This window comes from Candoia aspera, chromosome 16, assembly GCF_035149785.1.
Source record: "Candoia aspera isolate rCanAsp1 chromosome 16, rCanAsp1.hap2, whole genome shotgun sequence".
Classification (NCBI taxonomy): Eukaryota; Metazoa; Chordata; class Lepidosauria; order Squamata; family Boidae; genus Candoia; species Candoia aspera.
Genome location: NC_086168.1, coordinates 7878594 through 7897443, shown reverse-complemented (window position 1 = coordinate 7897443; position 18850 = coordinate 7878594). Strand labels below are relative to the sequence as shown.

The following is an 18850-nucleotide window of genomic DNA, read 5'->3' as shown; positions in this document are numbered from 1 at the left end:
TTCACTTTGCTCTGGACATCAGTTCGGCTTTCCAGGCTGCAGTGTGTCCTTGAGAAAGAATACTTCTGCTCTTCCATCCCAAATGGTGAGTCCCCTTCCAAAGATGGGTGGGTGTGGAATAATGAACAGTGTTGTAGGCACAGTACCCAGGTCGGTGGTGGGGTGGTGGCAGACTTATCTCAAGCTCTCCAAGGTTGCTATCAATGCCTTCTGGGATGATGATCATAATGATGGTGATTTATTTCCTGGAGTTGAAAGATCCTTCAACCAAGACCACCTGATGTGGGTACAAAATGGTGGTGAGAAAGTGGGGCCAATGTCAAAATGGTACTTCAGGAGGCATAGCAGGGTTACTTTTAAGACTGAGCAGGTGACCAACTAGGAATCGTTTCCTTCTCATTTGTGTTTGCATTGGAGAGATGCTCGGTAACAGTATTTCAGAGGGGTATGGTTTAGCTTTTGAGAAGAATGGAATTTTCTTTCTTTTCAACATGTTCCTTTGTTTCTATTGAAGCAGACTCCTACACTGCTTCCACAGCATTTTTAAACTCTAAAAAAAAAAATTTATGCTATGAAGGAAGAACATCAAAGATGGTCTGGTTCTGTCTTAGCATTTTATTGCACAAATAACACAGATCTGAATACTATTCAATTCAACCCTTGAACCTCCAGATCAAGGATTTTTGCCAAACTAAACTGAGGAAAAAATAGAGTTTCTTTTTTCCTTCAACCACTCATTTTGGAAACATTGGCTGAACTCTTGCAAAGATATTCCTCCAGATGTGTAGCCTTCAGCTTCCAGAATTCTCTGGCCAAGGTACTTATTGCTGAGAATTCTGAGAATTACAGAGCTGATATCCATATATTTAGAAGGTGTCCAGTCAGGGAACGCCATTGTAGCTCAATTGTCAGGTCTAGCAACATACATTGGCTATAAAATTGCCCTGGAATAACCATTGAACCTTTCCATTCTAGATTTCCCTGCAGGGCTCACATCCATTCTATTTGTTGTAACCAAGCTGGGGATCCTCAACTCAACCGTCTTCAAGAGTCCAACCTTGTCATCAGTCACTAGCCTTGCTTTAGCTAACAGTGGCATCAGCAGAATTGAGCCTGGCACATTTCATGCTTTCCAGGGCCTCACCAAACTTAGCCTCTATCAGAACAGCCTAACTTATGTGACAGCTTCTTGGCTTTCTAGACCAGGCCGACTAGAAAACCTCACAATGGCCCAGAACCTCATTACCAGAATTGGACCTGAGATGTTCTCTGGCTTCTCCAACCTTACAACTCTAAATATAGCAAGCAATAAGATCTATGAAATTGCCAGTAGGAGTTTCAGAAGCTTATCCAAACTCACGTTACTCGACCTTTCCAACAATAATTTAACCAGCTTAACAAGGGACGTGTTTGATGGAATGAGAAAACTGCCGGTGATGAAACTCGGAGGCAACCCATGGAGCTGTTTCTGTGAACATCAGGATTTTGTATTGTTTCTTCAAGGTATACCCATTGGAAAATGCCTGCTTTTTTAAAGAAAAAATCCAGGATTATAGAATGAGCTACTGATTTGTCTTCCCCCAACCTGCTCCAAGATATATTCTTTGCATTCTGCTAAAACAACAGGGTTTTATTTGGCTTTGACTTAGTGCTTTCAGCCTATTGGGTAAGCCCTGCCAATAGTGGTTTATTCAACCAACCATGGGCTTAGCACAATATGCAACCTCCTGACTGGAAACCCCTTATGGACTTGTTGCATATAACAGGAAAAAAAAATGAACTTATGAATTATGGTTTTGATGATTAGAAAGGATAGATTATAGAAAGAAGAGAGATATGTTGTAACCATAGAGCAAGAGGTAAATTTATAATTATAACCTCTGAAAAGAAGATAGGCCACTTCTTTGTATCTTTTTTCTTTCTTTTCTATTTTCTTTTACTTTTCTCCCCCTTTCTTGCACATTTAGCTTTCTCTTTGATTTCTTTCTCTTACTTTCCCTTAGTTTGCATTAGTTTTTATATTCCTTTTTAAATATGTATATGTATACATAAAGAGAGTGTACAATGTGCAGATCCAGCCAATGTATCATGGTCTTCAACAATCTAATGCCCTGATTTTGGGGTGTTGCTGTTGTTTCTCTCACAGAGCTGATCAACATGTCACTGCTCCAAGATGCTACTTCTGTCATATGTCACAGTCCACCAAGCATGAAAGGAGTCCAGGTCTGGAATATCTCCAGCTTCAACTGCACATCAGAATCCCTGTCGATGACTCTGGGGAACAGCTTCTACCAGAGTGGACTACCAGCTGTGCTGGCTTGTTTAGGTATTTCTCAGTACTCCTGTTGGTGGGTTTCCAACTATTCCTAATGCCACTGTAGTATAACAGGTTAAGGTGTGGACTAGGGTCAAGAAGACCCAGGGTCAAGTCCTCTTTAGGCGTAGTAAATCACTGGGTCTGTTGTATCAACTTAGACAAAAACATTAGAGATGTTCTACTGTAGAAGCTAGGGACACGGTGGCGCTGCGGGTTAAACCGCTGAGCTGCTGAGCTTGCTGATCGGAAGGTCAGCGGTTCGAATCCGCGTGACGGGGTGAGCTCCCGTGGCTAGTCCCAGCTCCTGCCAACCTAGCAGTTCGAAAACATGCCAATGTGAGTAGATTAATAGGTACCGCTTTGGCGGGCGGGCAACGGCATTCCGTGTAGTCATGCTGGCCACATGACCATGGAGGAAGTGTCTTTGGACAAACGCCGGCTCTTCGGCTTTGAAACGGAGAAGAGCACCGCCCCCTAGAGTCGGACGCGACTGGACTTAATGTCAAGGGAAACCTACCCTACTGTAGAAGCTATACACACACACACACACGCACACATTTCCTTTGGAATTCTAACCAAATGCCATTCTATTTTAAACTTTGACTACTTTGCATTTTAGCTTTTGCCATTTTCTAATTAGTCCTTGTGCTTTAGGCACTTGATTAGAATATTCTATGACCTCTTCCTGCTTCAAAATCTGCCACTGAGAGCTTCTCTCCATTTCAGAATGGGCGCATGATTGAGTTAATTGTCTTTCCTTCATTTCTGGCAGTATTCGTTTCCTTCATTTTGCTGGCGTTTGGGATGTGGATGGCAAGATATGCCAGTAAACGTGTCCAGCCAAGCCGGGACGCCATGGAACCATCCTCCGCTACAGAACGCAAGACTCAGCTTGATTCTGCAGAACATCAACTATCAGCTAAAGAGAGTGAAAACAAAGAGATCGCTACAGCTTTGGAAACCAGAATGCTGCAAATCCGCTGCAAATCCGCGTCAGCCATTTTACTGAGAAAAGAGTTCTACCACAGACAGCAAAAGTCTATGGATGCAAACCAGGAGCAGCCAACAATACCCTTTCCGTCCCAGAATGATAAAATGCATGTTGGAACTCAGGACATGCACCATGTTACAGGACTGTGGAATTATCAGAAGCTGGAAGAGTCCAATGGAGTAGAGTCTCAGAGCCACATCAAGGCAAACACAGTCTTGATGGAAGTCTGTAGAGACATTTCAGGGACCAAAGTTCCTCCTGAAGCCTCAGACCAAATAATGCAAGATAATGGAGATTCTATCCATCTTGAAAAAGAAAGCACTGTTCATCCTGAACCTTTCCTATATTTAAGTGTGACTACAGCACCTGAAGAACAGACTGAGGTCAAGCCCCAAGAGGAGGTAGCTTCAAAGAAAGAGAGCCATGCTTTGAAGCGATCGTTGACATGGCCCTTTGAAAGGAAGGTTTGGGACCAAGGAGCCAATGAGTTAAGTGTCAGGGAATCGTTTGAAGCACAGTTTTTGCTGCCCCCTTTTCACTGTGGCAAGGCATTGGAAGCTGAGAAAGCAGACTTTGATCAGGAATGGCTACATCTATCTCCGAGGAAGGAGCATCCTTTGTGCTTTGATGGCAAACAAGAGTACAAACATGAGGCTGGGTCAGCCAATGAAATGGAGCCTCCACTGTATAACGAATCAAAAACAGAAACTACTGTTAAGGCAACAGATATAGGGGAAATGGAATTGGACAGAAAAATACAAAGGCAGTATGATTTACCTAGATCTCAAAGCAAGAGTAGCCAAGCTGACAAGGACAGAGCGAAGCTAGACTTTGAAGGAGAACCAGCCAACCTTCCAGAGTTTGTTCTTCAGAAAGAATTAACACAAGCAGTTGCTCCAGAATGTATACGGACTGCTCTGGCAGGTATCAAAGCTGCCAAACTGTCCACAGGCATAAAAAACAAACCAGTTTCAAAGCCCGTGTCTTCTCAGTCCAGGATCCTCCAGAAAGATGACATGTCTCCACCCTCAAGAACTACTTGCATACATTCTCCATTTGAAGATGACGGTGTGTTGCTGAGAAATAAAGAGTCTAAGTACATCAACCTGCTGCACGAGGTGGTGGAGAATCGGGGCCGGTGGACTCGGGAGCGATGGAAGCAGACACACCAGAGCTGTGTCTTTCCCCACCCACCCACCAAATCCAAGTAGATCATGTTGGTCTTCAGTGCAACGCTCCAGAATTAGGACAACAAAGAGGACTGGCCAAAATTGCCTGTGCTATCATTACTAGAAGAACAATTTCCTCTGAAGATTCACAAGATAAAACGAAAAGGCTTGAGAAGGAATGTATACAATTCCTCACAATGCCATTCTAGAATGCCTTTGGTAGCTTCTGAAGCTACATTCTGAAGGTGAGGAGGGTGGTGCTGAGCACCCTGAGATGCACCTTTAGTGAGAATTCACTGGTCCTTTTCCCTCTGGAAAACCCACTCCACTGTGCATCCTTTCAAAATTATCTTGAGAATGGAGACTGAGGTTTGGCCCACTCATAAGGGAGATTAGCCTTTCCTCAACTTGGCACTTCAGCAGAACCGTCAGTATTCCCAGCTGTTGGGCCAAAGGTGTCTGAAGTCTCAAAGCCTCTCACCAGGCTGCTATGAAGACAAATGATTAAGATATGTTAGCAGAGCAGCCTTCCCCTTGCATTACTGAATTATGGGGGGTGGTTGTTTATCCAGCTTGCCAACTGCAGTGGGAATTTATTGGGGGGAGAGAAGGATGGACAAGCTTGAAATTGCCATCATTTTAGGTGTGCTGATGATTCAATATGCACATATACACCATTGCTGGCAAGCATGAAAGCTCCCATCAGCACCCATGGTGAAATCCTAATGATAAAGTTGGTAACTGATTTGATTGTGTTTGATAACTGACTTGTGTTGTGGTTGAGGGTTGCTGGAACCTCTTCACAGAAATCCACTTTGCAGATATTCTTTTATAATAAGGACCAGTTCTTTGACCCACCTGTGATGCAGATGATCCAGTTTGCTTTGCTGCGGACTCAGGAAACCAGACAACTCACCTGTTTGGTAGTTTAATCACATGTATTGATTGAGTGAACGTTTTGTGAGGAAGATGTTTGATCCATTCTGTTTGCACGCTTCTGTCCTGGAGACATGGCTGTTAAAGTGTATCATTTATTTTAAAGTATCTGCAAGACCACAGCTCTTTCAGCTGAATAAAAATAGCGAGGGACACATCACGTATACGGAGTGCATTCTAATTCCTGCCTCAGATAGTTTTAAAAACTTGGTTGGATATTTTCTTCTCAACTTGTCTCATCCTAAAACAAAATAATGGCCACGAAGTTTAGCATTCTTGTCTCCTTTAGTCCTTTTCCCTAAATTCTGCAAATCTTGGGGGAGGTTTGTCTCCCTTCAGTTAAGTAACTGTATGCATAACTCAAAAGAGGTCTTTCAGTCTAAGAAGTGTGTGATTTTTGAAAAAAATGTTCTGTTTATGGTATGGTGTGAACCCAGGCACTGTGGTTTATTCAGTAAACCACAGTCGACCAAGCCATGGCTTCATGGGACAAACAAAAACAGGTTATTCACATCCTTCTTAAGTCCCATTGAATTCAGTGTCTCCACTCTAAACAAAGGGGACGCGGTGGCGCTGTGGGTTAAACCGCTGAGCTGCCGGGCTTGCCGATCGAAAGGTCGGCAGTTCGAATCCGCGTGATGGGGTGAGCTCCCGTTGCCAGTCCCAGCTCCTGCCAACCTAGCAGTTCGAAAACATGCCAATGTGAGTAGATTAATAGGCACCACTCCGGCGGGCAGGTAATGGCGTTCCGTGTAGTCATGCCGGCCACATGACCACGGAGGAAGTGTCTTTGGACAAACGCCGGCTCTTCGGCTTTGAAACAGAGATGAGCACCACCCCCTAGAGTCGGACACGACTGGACTTAATGTCAAGGGAAACCTTTACCTTTCCCTTTTACTCTAAACAAGCTCCATTATCTCGAATACCTCTAATATGAGTATTTATTCAGCAAAACTTCCAGCTTTACTGCACTCCTCCTCCGGGTGAGTAAGCCACTGACAGCAAGAAAAAGTTGGGCAATTGGTAGCTGTTCTTGGTCCAGCAAACATGACATCCCTCGTGGGCGAGCTCAAGAGAACTCTGCAAAGGAACGGCAAGTTACTTCCTTATTTGTTGCATTATTATCTGAAAAATCAGCCGCACACGTCTCTCCATATTATTTGAAAAGAGCCAAGGGAGCTGGACGGATTATAACTCCGTATGGGTTATAATAACCAAACGCTTGGTGTGTATATGTACAATGGATTGTATTTTTATTTATTTATAAATTTTGGGGTACCATGCTTTAGAAATAAGTGCCCTTATTTTTAGAAACATTCATTACGTACTATAATAAAAGCCATACAGTCGGACTAGCTATGTTCACCTCTTTGAATAAACACCCATTCCTCACAATAGGCCACGTATTATCCAATATCAACCTAACAGCATTTGCACATCTTAAAATCTCCCTAGCCATTTTGCCACCCTAAATAAACGTCCTGTCAAAATAGACAATTCATCTCCTTGCTGTGATTTTTCACCATTTATGAGTAACTCCCAGTCACTCAGTTTTCCCTGTCAAACTCAACTGCTTTGACCTTTGATACATTCATTTTTAGATCTACACTCCTCCTACCATCATACAGCCTCCGATTTGTAACATGGCATCATCTGCATACAGAGGTACCCATATATCTACATCCTTAACAAGGCACCTCTAATGTCACCACAAGCATTGAGCATGCGTTTAACCACAAATACATTAAACCTCCAAGGGAGCACCACGCAACTGTCTTTGGCTTCCTGTTCAGTGCTGAAGCATTTTCTGAGCAGTTCATTTATTCTCATGCATGCTCTTCTTCCATAATAAACCACTCATATCACACTCAGCAACCAACATTCAACTCCATATTTTCACAAAAGTTCCATAATTCAAATCCATTCACTTTGTACCTTTCCTCTAAATCAACAAGCATGCAACAAACTTTCCCCCCATAGTCATATTTGATGATTTGCTGAAAAGTAAAATTCCTAGTCTATAGTTCCCCTGCCTAACCTAACATTGCCCTGGATTCCCCAAATTTTGCTTATTATCTTCTTGCGCAAAGTTCCCTAGAATTCAACTCTGATTCTTCCAGCATTACCAACCTACGGATTCCTATTTTCACAGGCACTCACAACAACCCCGGTTATTACTTTTTGATATCCATTTTAGCCCATTCATTTATAATTAAGCCTATATCTTCACTTCCCTGCAAATATTCAGCAATTCCACTCCACAGGATCAGACCACACATCTGTTATATTGCAGACCACATCTTTTTTTTTTTAGGTTCACAGCATACCTATTTTAATCTCTTTCATTTGTTCATTCAAGTGCTTTATTATTTCTCTTGTATTCGAAGTCACAATCATCTATTGATCAATCAACACATAACACCTTTTAGTTAGATCAAGAAGTTGTAGCCAAGGGTACCAGCCTTAATCATACTTGGACTGTGTTCATCATTCCTTGCAAATGGTAAGGACAGCACCATTCCATCTGGGCCCACTTTGGCCAATATGTAACCAAAAAACCAAAGCCCAGGTTTACTCAAAGTATGCTCACATTATTCTGTGCAAGCTAGGATCCCTAATCTACCTTGCAAGCCAACATCCTATTGCTCACATTCCACCCCCTAGGAGGTACATGCAGTGAACTGATAACACTCACAGGATCTCGCAAAACAGAAATTCAACCCACCTGAAAGATGAACTCATGCTATTTATTTATCACCTCATTTTTGCTGCGCATGCTGCAAAGTCATCCCAGACTGTGCCTGGATAATATATTTTCTCCCTGTTTAGGATCTTGGCAGGTAGGAAGGGGTAAGATTGGAGGTCACATGATGGGGATTTGATCTTGCGGTTCCTGCTCAGTCCAGCATCACCACTCTTGGGAATGGGGAACTGATGGCATCCCATGGGAGATGGTGGCTTTTTTGTTTCTGAATCCAGCAGGTATTGCGGCGTTAGTGGCTCTGATGTTCCTTTCTTTGGGCACTGTTCTGCCTTGCCCTCCCATTTGCCAGATCTGCTCTGTATATGCAGTTGAATGTGAGGAGGTTTCTTCACTCGAGGACGGTGAGCATCTCCAATGCACTTTTTGGCTCTTACTTTCTCATCCCATTGTTTCCATCAACAGGTAACTTAAAGGCTATTATCATGCCATAGTGGTAGTCTATGTGTAAGAGTTTATGGTTAGTGGCATCCAGGAGTGGACACTTCAGCCCAGTTAAACACGGGCAAGCAACAGTTTGAACTCACTGCTGCTAAACTAATTTACGGCTGATTAAGCCCTACTGAATGCAGGGAGACTGGTTTTTGACGACAAGACTACGCAGTGAAAAACCAATGCTTATATAAGAATTAGTAAGTGCTGGAGTACCCTCAGCTTAAAAAACATCCTTTGATGATGAAAGGAGGACAAAGTTCCTTAGGATTTTATCAGGATCTGCTGAATAGGGTTCCCTACAGCCCTAAACCCTTGCAAGTGTTTATCCCCTTGGGAAAATCAATTAATACAAGAGAGGACAAGTTATGCACACACACACCCCAATGTAGTGGGGTAATGTAGTGTGTTTTATTTATTGGTTAAAAGACTGATAAACCAGTCTTCCAGAATCACCGTAATTTCAGCTCATCCATTTGGAGAAAGGAACACCATTCTGAGTAAATCTGGGTCAGCATGCTAAATTGGTATCAGAGTTGGCTCCAAAGTTAGTTCCATTCAGCATACATCAGATTTAATCATTAGCCAGTTTGTTGAGGTTAACAGTTTTGGTGTGTATTATCAATACTTCCTTTTGAAATTGTTCCTACAAACAGCAGCATGTATAAGCGTCAGTCTAGAGCTGGGGAAATGTAGATTCAGTTCACTCTTCAGGCCTTCCAAACAACTTCATTTTATATTGCAGAATGTGCATCTCCAGAAATCAAAACGTTACTCCCCGCCCCCAATTTGTTATTTTCATTCTAAATGTCTCCTTTTCCCCTACCCATTGTTTTCCAGTCTTAACCACCTTGCCAAGTTCCACCCAGCAGATCCTTCTACGGCAAGGGAACCTTAGTGAGATACCTCCTCTGGCTTTCAGCAATTTCACCAATCTTCATTTATTGTCCATCACTGGCTTCCTAGTCTCCTCACTGGCTGACCTCACCTTTTTTATACCTTATGTCAACTACCTGAAGATTCTGGATCTCAGCAACAACCAACTGCTCAGTTGCACCATTGAGTCCCTGGCTTTCTCAGGTCTTCTGTATCTTGAAGAGTTGATTCTAACCAACAACAGCTTGGACATTTTGAGGAGGACCTGGTTCTTGGAAATGCCAGGACTCAACAAACTCTTTCTGGCCATTAACAGAATCACATACCTTCCCCCAAGGACATTTGAGAACTTAAACAAGCTTGATGAACTGGTAGTCTCCTCCAATATGATTCAATATCTCCCCATGGATGCTTTTTTTGGTTTGCTTTCATTGACCAAGCTGGACTTATCAAGTAACAAAATCCTCTTTATCAACCATGAAGCCTTCCAACCTTTGCAAGCACTCAAGTATCTCCTGTTATTCCAGAACAGGCTGACCACCTTGCCAGGTCTCCCTAATTCCATCACCTTCCTGTTTATTCACAGAAATCCTTGGGTCTGCGACTGTCAGCTGATCCACTCTATGGAATTAATGCAGGCTAAAATCCAATTGCCTGCTGCGGTCACTTGCAAAAGACCTCCCTTTCTTGCAGGACACCAAGTGTCAAGCAGCAAGCTTCTGGGGTGTACTTCTAGCTATTTGTCTTCCTCCCTGTTCTCAACCATTGATTTGCTACCCTCCAATCCCAGAAACGTCAAGCTGATATTTGGTTTGCTAGGTAATGCATCCAGAATATGCACAACATTAATTTAACTAGTGATAAATCTGATTTATATGGGCTGATTGCAATGCTTTCCATTGATTAATCCAGCCTGAGGGCAGGCAACCTCCTGATGCTTTGAACTTTCAACTAAGCATGACCAGTGCTTAGAGATTATGGGGTGCCATTTGGGGAAGTAGTTCCCAATTATCATTCTCCTAGTTCTCCTCCAGTTTTCTAAAGATGGACAGCCCGTGTGATTTAATGCATAGAGCAGTTTTCCCTACCTTGGCTTATGCCAGAGGTTTTGTCCCACCACTCCCATCTTTCTGATTACAGGTAGTCCTTGTTTAGTGACTGCTTTGTTTAATGACCATTCACAGTTACAGTGGTGATCAAAAAGTAACTTTGCAACCACTCCTTGCATTTATGACCTTTGCAGGTCTGTAAAGCAAAGGAAAGCTGAAGTAAGATTATAAGCACAGTTGCGGCTTCACTTAGCAATCGCTTCACTTAACAACCAAGTTGCCAGTCCCAATTGTGGTCACTAAAGGAAGACTACCTGAATGGCTACCAGCTGAGACTAATGGGAGTGATAACTCAACATCCTAGTTCTCTGTCCATGATGTGCTTAATGTTGCTCAATAAAGACATAAAGAGAGTGCAAACATGCCAATATATTAATTAGCCGCTAAGCATTTGCTTCTTCTTTTTTGTATATACAGGAGGGTTTCTCCTTGGTTTAACTGCAGGTCTGTTCTGCTGCTATTGCCTCCCCAAATGTTGCAGCTGCCTACCCTTTGCAAACCAGTCAAGGAATGAAAAGACTCTCTTGAGCAACTGGGCAAAGCCTTCTGCTAATAAGGAAGAGAAGACTACTGACAGGGACTCCCAGACCCTTTGCAGCCTTCCGGTTGCAGAGAGCTCAGCCATCACTATTGAAGGGGACAACACTGCAAGAAGAACCTGCTGTGGGCAGTTTGGCTGCACATCCCAAATTTGCTACAGGGAGCAGGTGAGATTCCAGAGACCACTGGTTGCCTATTTATCCATGGATGCAATGGGTCGAAGCATTGTGACTCTCCATGAGAAAGGAAATGAAGCAGGAAGCCCAGTCTTCAGCCAGCCCTGCTGTCAAGCTCCCAGGGAAAATACTGATAGGGTGACTGAGGTCTCTGGGGATGGTGCCCATCAAGAGCAACGTTGCATCAAATGCATGCAAGGGTTAAGAGGTTCCTGTGTTCTACCTACAGCTATGGGTCAGACAGAGAGGAAGCAATCAGGTGAGTGAATCAACAATTGCCAAATAAATAAATAAAAATTACACACATTGCTTGTTACGCCTTTCCTGGCAGATTTTTCCAAAGCAAACAGAAGAAGTTGGCTTCATAGAATCACAGAACGGAAGGGTTGGACGATACCACGAAGATCATCTTGTCCAACCCCTGCCTAAATTCCTTACATTTCAAATACTCAGGCATAAGTGCTAATCATTACATAGCCAAATGGCATATACTCCACAGAAAGCAGTAATGGAACCCTGCCTTGCCACAACCAAGTTGATTTGCAAGCTATTTCCAATGGACTGTAAACCCAACATGGTTTTCCTTTGCTTTAGCCTCATTACCTGCAGATGGCAAATGCTTTTCCATAGATCAGTATTGCCGGTTGGAGTTTTGGGCTATTGGCAATAGTCCAGACCTAGGTTTGATGGTTCGGAACATACCAGCGCTGATTTGCTCTATCCAATGGATATGGATGTGTCCAGTTCCCAGTGAGGGGAAATGCATGATGTAGTAGGATCCATTAGAATTCTCTATAACCCAGCAAAGAAATGGGTAAAACATAATTTAGAGCATCATCTGGGGCATTATTATTTGCTTTTCTATACCATACAATTATTTATTCTAGGCTTGAGACAGCAAGTGAACACCCAGCTGAATGGGCATACTTTGCATCCAAAGGTTCACCTGAGGGATACCCAGCCTCTGCAGGCACTGGTCCATATCGATCTCCCTGATGGAAGTGCCATGAAGATAGAGCCAAACAGAGCCACTGTTTGTACATCTCCTTCCAAGAGAAATGAATCTCCTCAGAACAGAAGTTACATCCAGGCTTCTCCCCGTTGGTTGAGGAGAAAGAGGGACAATCATGGACAACCCCATCATCACTCCCAAGCTGGCTTCGCATCTTCTGAAAGCAATATAGACTCTGACATGAGGCTGTGGCAAGACAGTTGGACAGGGGGAAAGGATCCAGGGAGACCAGACCTTTATCTGTCCTTTCCAAGCAAATCCAATAAAAGCCAGAGATGGAAATACTCACATCCACATCCAACCCATGAGATGACCTCCACCCCATCCCTTTCTAGCTTATCTAGCCAACCAGAAGCTCACAAGTTCCACTACTTGAAGGAACCATGTCCCAAGTGGTTCTCTGTTACTCGTCCTGGGAAAAGAACACAATCATCTCGGTATTTAGATAAGACTCAGCAAGCTGGAGAAATGATTCTCACCCACAGGAAATCCAGGAGCAGGCAAGAAGACCCAGGCATTGCTTTTACCAGAAATGGATCCCCCCCGAGCAGGATCTGGAAATGCCAAAACTGTGGTTGTGAAGGCTCCATTCCATGTTCTGTAAATCAAAGGAGACTTGCTCAACCAGGCATTGTCCCAAGGAGCTCCAGGACATTTCTAGATGCCAGTACCCAATGGTCTTCTACCGATGCAGTCCACCTTAAAGGTAACATACCAACCATGTTCCTGCAGCACAAATAACCTGGTTACCAGATTAACCCATTTTTCTTAGTTCACAAAATACTATGAACCCAGATGGGCTGGGTGGCCAAATATAGCCTGACATAAACCAAATCTCTAATCAAGTTAAAACTAACCATCTTCTTACTTTTGCAAATGGCTGGTTCTTCACCCGGCTTGCATGAATACTGCAAATGAGTGTTAACATTTTTTTAATGTCTAAAGCAGCTTTTTCAGTTCCATCCCACAGTCACCCCCCCCCCCCAATAATTACAGTCCTGGCACTCAACCTCAAACTATGAGATGATGTGCAATTTATATTTGTTATTTTTTTTTAGGGAAGTGAAATATATGCATCAAATCTCCAATAGGTTTAACATCTGTTTCCTTATAATTGCCCCAAAGATTCCAAAAATAGCAAAGAAAGGACAAAAGCTCATTTTGGATTTTATACATTGTCTACAGACCTACCTGACTGAGATGATTACTAACTCCCATAAATAAGTAACCCTAGCTGTGTCCCTTCTATTAGATTTTGTTGCATCTCTTCTTGTCCTGCAACTTTTGCAACCAATAGTGGTAATAAAAAATCTTTAGTTAAAAAAATATTATCCTCCTTTGATTGTTCCTTTCTTTGTACCCAAAAAGGAAACTCAGTACGTTTATCACTGCCAAGTAGCATCTTTCTACTGTCTTCTGATAATATCTGGTAAAATAAGAAAGGTAATGTGACTTCATCCCACAGTACCACAACATTTTTCTTTTGTTCTTTTTGAATGAAGAAGAAAAAGCCCCAACATGGTTACCATTAGGATTGAGAGTCTTTTTTCAAACCCACAAAACTACAACTCCTAACTGTCCCTGCCAATAAGGCCAAGGGTGAGGGATGATGGGCAGTGTAGTTCAGCAACAGGAGGAAGGCAAGATCTTCACCCCGCAAGAAGCAGTAATCCGTCTTGAAATAGTGTTGGGCAATGGCAATCATCTTAATGGGCTTTTCCCCTTGATTTTGCAGAAAGCAAAGCTGCCTTAACCATGCTGGGTGTTCCGCACAGTGTTGCAAAAACGCTGTCAGAAGAACGCTGGTTAGCTGCTTGTTTCCCAGGCTTTCAACCCACCTCTGTCATAGCCAATTGCGCAGGTGACATTGATTCCATTTATGAGTATCCTTCTCCACTGGTGAGTACCACAGCCCTCAACACAACCTCATTTGTTCAGATGACTGTGACAGAGCCAATACAGAAGAATCAGGACCAGGGAATGGATGTCCTGCAGATTCTAGGAACAAAACCTGTGGCTGTCACCGGTCGCTCAGTGGACCTATTGCCTCCAAATAGGATGGATATCAGAGGCTTGAGTGAAGAAATCCAGCATCCAGAATTACTGTTGGAGGCTGTGGCAGAGGGCATTGAGCAACCTTTAGAGGAGGGTGATAAGCATGCAGTGAGCCCATCTTCCAACACCAGTTACTATTTTTTCAGAACAGGCACTGATCCACCTTTGCAGGAGTTTCCTGTCTCCATCAGGAGCTGCAGTAAAGTCACCTTCTCAGACATTGCAGGAGATATTAATCAAAAGTCTCCGAGCATCACTTCAATCTGCCCTTTGGTTGAAAGGATGTACCAGATTGACTTTGCCCTTCCAGTTGAAGAGGAGGCCAAACCAGTACAAGGTGAAGAATGGGATGGATAACTAACCAAACAAATATCTCTCAGAAAACATTAGAAAGAGGTTGTTCAAAGCTTAGTCGATTTAATCCCCAACCTACTTTGTATTTCTGCTGGAATAAAGGCTTTGTTGAAAATCAAACAGCTGTAATTTCTTCTGTGATTGGAAACAGAGAGGCCTCAAACATCTGTTGGGAAATAACCTGGGTAAGGTAGTTGCCTCACCCAATGAACAGTAGGGCTGTCCCAGCTCAGGTGTCAAAATGAGTTCTAGCAAGCTTTGGATTAATATTATTTGTTTTTAAAACGTTTCATTTAAATTTCCCTCTTTTAAATCATCCGCAGAGCAGACTTCAATTCCTGTAAAGTCATTCAATTACCAAACAGCGCTTTTGACCCAAAATATTTTCTTCTATTATATTTCGGACTCCAGGAATATGTGACAGAGTTTTATTCAAAGCACTACCATATGCCCTTCCATTTTTATAGAGGCCTTTTTTAAAAGAGTCAATCACCTCTTCGTTTAAGACAAAATATGGTGTTCTATTAACTCCAAGCTTTCCAGAAATTCATTTAAAAAATGAAGAATGAAAATATTTAAGTGATTACAATGGAGAGAGTAACTCTTCAAAAAAAGAATTTTGTGGGTTTTTTTCTTTATTCCCATTTGCTTTTGTTGCTGTAGTTGTTAAAAAAAATTAAAAAGTCTTTAGATGAAATATATATATATATATATATATATATATATATTTACACCCAAGAGATTCCATTTCTGAAAGAGGGGTACATAGTGAAGTCAGGCTTGCTTAAATACAGTGTAAATACTTTTTCTGTGGATGCTGAAAACCTTACATCATTTGGGATCAAACCACTTCCTTCAGTGAAACAACATCCAGAGGAAACTCTTTAACCGACCACATTATAAATAAATATCCTTCATTTTAGGAACACTCGGTTGGCAGGATTACTATAAAAATAAAGTATTTATTTTACATAGGTTGTAAGTCAAAAGGAATAGAAAATGTTCTGATCCATTAACTGTACTGAAACATGTTTTTTCCCCTTTTTACCTCATTAAGATGTAAATTTACACCGTAGTAGTAGTTTTGTGTAAAGACAAAAGGAAGGGAAGGAAAACATTGGATTGTGATGTAATCTACCTTATTTAAGATGCTATTTTATAAAAGGAGGGGACAATGAACTTGAATTTTGGTAATCATGTTGTTCGCATAAAAATAGAGATCAATGGCTGGGAAGAACAAATTCCATGCAACTGGCTTTAGACATCCAGTGGAGACAGTCAAGATCTGACATGACAAATTTTATCTAACCCTGAATGAGCCTTACCCACTTTTCCCATGACATGATCCATAATTGTCTTCAGTTTTGCTCACAAAGAAAACAACGAAACATTATTGAATTGCATCCAGATAAATTATGGTACTTCTGGGATTACAGCCTTTTTTTTCTTGCCTTTTCTGTGTTAGATCTTGACCACAATACTTTAACATAGGCTCACAACTCCTGACATCATTGGCTCTGTGCCATGCAATACACTTCTTTTTTTCTACACCCATCACGGAGAACCTGGTGTAGCCCAACTTAGGACATGGAAAAATTTGGCATCTCTACTTACAGAAATATATCCACCATCTCGAACTTGGCCACCAGAAGATCTTCAAAATAGATTCTCTACCTTCTGTTTCAAAAATCAGGATGGTCATACAGTGTCCTGTACAAAATGTTCCCATTCAAGAACATTCTTTCTAAGAGAGTGAGGTCTTCATGACCAAGGGGAGTGAGAGCCCCATTTCACATTCTGAGATCTTGTTCACATATGACATTTGTTCAGTTTTGTCTTAGGGCAGTATGTGAACCCAACTGCACAACGTTCTGCGAAGCCAACCAATTTTCATTTAATAATTATGGGTTGTACAGAATGGTCCCTGCTGTCTATGACACAACAGGGGAGCAACCCAATGCCAAGGGTTCCCAATTGTCTTGTGGCAATTGCAATGTTGATGCAACTGTAAGCACAGTGAATCTGATTGGACCAGGGTAAGGCAATTCCCTTACCTTTTTAGGAACGTTGAGTCTGTCAGATGTTTTGGACTTTTCATAATTCCTTCTCCCTTAGTTATGGTAGATAGTACTGTTTCAAGTTGACCATTGCTATTGGAGGACACCGTAGTGTCTCTGTTTTAGGACCACCTATACCTAATATTGGTCACCCTCTAACCCCACAATAATGTATCTTTTCTTTTTAAAGCCACACCCTGCAGATGAAACTGGAAATCAGGAATCTCGGTAAGAAGATAAATTTGGAGGGCTCCCTTTTAAACTGAGAGTAGTCCATTCCATTTTCTGCACCCATGTGCACACCTAGTCATACGGATCCAACCCAAGTGTGCCATGCATTTTGCCAATCTCCAACTTAAAAAAAAAATAAATTCATATATGTGGGGAAGGGGAAGTATATTCAGAAAAACATTCTATAAGGGAAAATGTGTATATGGAAAAAAACGCTTTGATGTAAAGCATGTTTAACATATAGCCTCGTGTGGCGCAGAGTGGTAGGTGGCAGTATTGCAACTGAAACTCTCCCCATGACCCGAGTTCGATCCCAGCGGAAGCTGGATTCTCTCTCGGGCAGCCGGCTCAGGCTGACTCAGCCTTCCATCCTTCCCAGGTCAGTAAAATGAGCACCCGGCTTGCTGGGGAAGGTGACGGCTGGGGAAGGCAATGGCAAACCACTGCTCTATAGTTTGCCAAAAAAACGTTGCAAAAGCAGCGTCCCCCCAAAGGGTCAGACATGACTCGGTACTTGCACAGGGGACCTTTCACCATATTTAACATAGGGCAGGTATGCACCATGTGTATGCTAGGAGAAATGCACACATACATACATACATAAATGGATTTTGGGGTTGGACTGTTTATGAGGATTTCCTACAAAACTGCAAACAGAGGCCAGAAGAATCTTAAGAAAGGAAAAAGGAGAATTTGAATGAAACCTAACTTGATTAACTTGTTCATTCTTAGTGCTTACCACGGAACAGTTTTCTATTCATCAACTTGTGTTGTATGCACAAACTGAACCATTTTTACTGATAAGTAACCCATACTTTTTCCACTGGGTTTATAGTCCTGTAATTCTGTTTGGGATTTTACCACCAAACAACTGTGGGCTTATAAAATTCAGCCTTCAGTTTGATTTAAAACAGTTGGTGACCATTGTTTGTTTAATGCTGCATCTCTTCACATTTCATTCATATTGGCACCATCTTTAATAAATGCACCACTTAACCCTGAAGGACACAGGCACTTTTGTGAAAAATGCATGCATAGTCCTGGGTCCAAGAATCAAATATGCTTACAAACCTGCCATTAAGCATTAATAAAAAAAATATCCCCTTGACCAAGGCCTCCAACGTACATCACAATTGGTCTCTGGTTTCAGAGGATGGGAACAGACATACAATGGCAGAGAGGTATGTTCTTAAGAAGTATGCTCCATTTAGCCAGTAATCTCTAAACAGTTTTTCCTAATCTGGTGACAATTCCAGATGTGTGCGCTCCAATTCCTAGAATCCCCTGCCAATACAGCCATTACTGACCATTCTTGAAGCTGAAATCCCCCCATCTGAATGGGGATACCCCCACTGGAAAGGTCATTGTGTGCCCTTGATGTCTCATCCACCCACCAACTTTTTATTTCAGAGATCGGATGGGATTACCTGAGCTGATGTTTTGAGTCTGCTGAAATTGTCAATGGGCCTCTACTGAGTTTGTGTCTACCAGACTTCCTTTGAAAGGAAGTTGCAACACAACAACACACCCGCGCAGCAATCAGCAATAATTTAGCAAACAACGGGTGTGTTCATAAAACAACCTGGTTATTGAACTAATTCATTTAACTGCGGTTGCATAAGACTTTGTGAGTCAAAGTCAATGCACACATGGGGCTCTGTTACTGAAAAACGAAACCAACCAAAACAAATTGATTGTGCTTTGTGAATGCAGCCACTTAGTTTTGCCACTGACCTCGTGAACTGTGCTGTGTGAACACGGGCTCTAAGTCTTGTCATTCTTCTGCTTTGCTGGGCTTGGTCTTGCTTCTGGACCAGATGGATGTGGCTTCTAC

The 18850-nt window shown here is 42.3% G+C and overlaps 2 protein-coding genes across 2 annotated transcripts; both read left to right on the top strand.

Moving 5' to 3' along the window:
* On the top strand, positions 1-4540 carry LOC134506124 (uncharacterized). The gene is made up of 4 exons (XM_063316163.1): positions 1-85; positions 976-1503; positions 2147-2326; positions 3090-4540. The coding sequence occupies exons 2-4, from the start codon at positions 1227-1229 to the stop codon at positions 4517-4519; spliced, it is 1887 nt and encodes a 628-aa protein (XP_063172233.1). The 5' UTR covers positions 1-85; positions 976-1226; the 3' UTR covers positions 4520-4540.
* A 3605-nt stretch (positions 4541-8145) lies between these two features.
* Positions 8146-14731, top strand: LOC134506306 (reticulon-4 receptor-like 2). The gene is made up of 3 exons (XM_063316458.1): positions 8146-8518; positions 9447-10301; positions 14055-14731. Exons 1-3 carry the CDS (start codon positions 8365-8367, stop codon positions 14729-14731), a joined length of 1686 nt encoding a protein of 561 aa, XP_063172528.1. The 5' UTR covers positions 8146-8364.
* Positions 14732-18850: the final 4119 nt, after the last annotated feature.

Coding starts and splice junctions, on each gene's coding strand:
- LOC134506124 (XM_063316163.1), top strand. CDS start 1,227: ATGGCCCAGAACCTCATTACCAGAATTGGACCTGAGATGTTCTCTGGC. Junction 1,504..2,146: donor TTTTGTATTGTTTCTTCAAG/GTATACCCATTG, acceptor TTTCTCTCACAG/AGCTGATCAACATGTCACTG. Junction 2,327..3,089: donor AGCTGTGCTGGCTTGTTTAG/GTATTTCTCAGT, acceptor CATTTCTGGCAG/TATTCGTTTCCTTCATTTTG.
- LOC134506306 (XM_063316458.1), top strand. CDS start 8,365: ATGGTGGCTTTTTTGTTTCTGAATCCAGCAGGTATTGCGGCGTTAGTG. Junction 8,519..9,446: donor GGTTTCTTCACTCGAGGACG/GTGAGCATCTCC, acceptor ATTGTTTTCCAG/TCTTAACCACCTTGCCAAGT. Junction 10,302..14,054: donor GCTGATATTTGGTTTGCTAG/GTAATGCATCCA, acceptor TTGATTTTGCAG/AAAGCAAAGCTGCCTTAACC.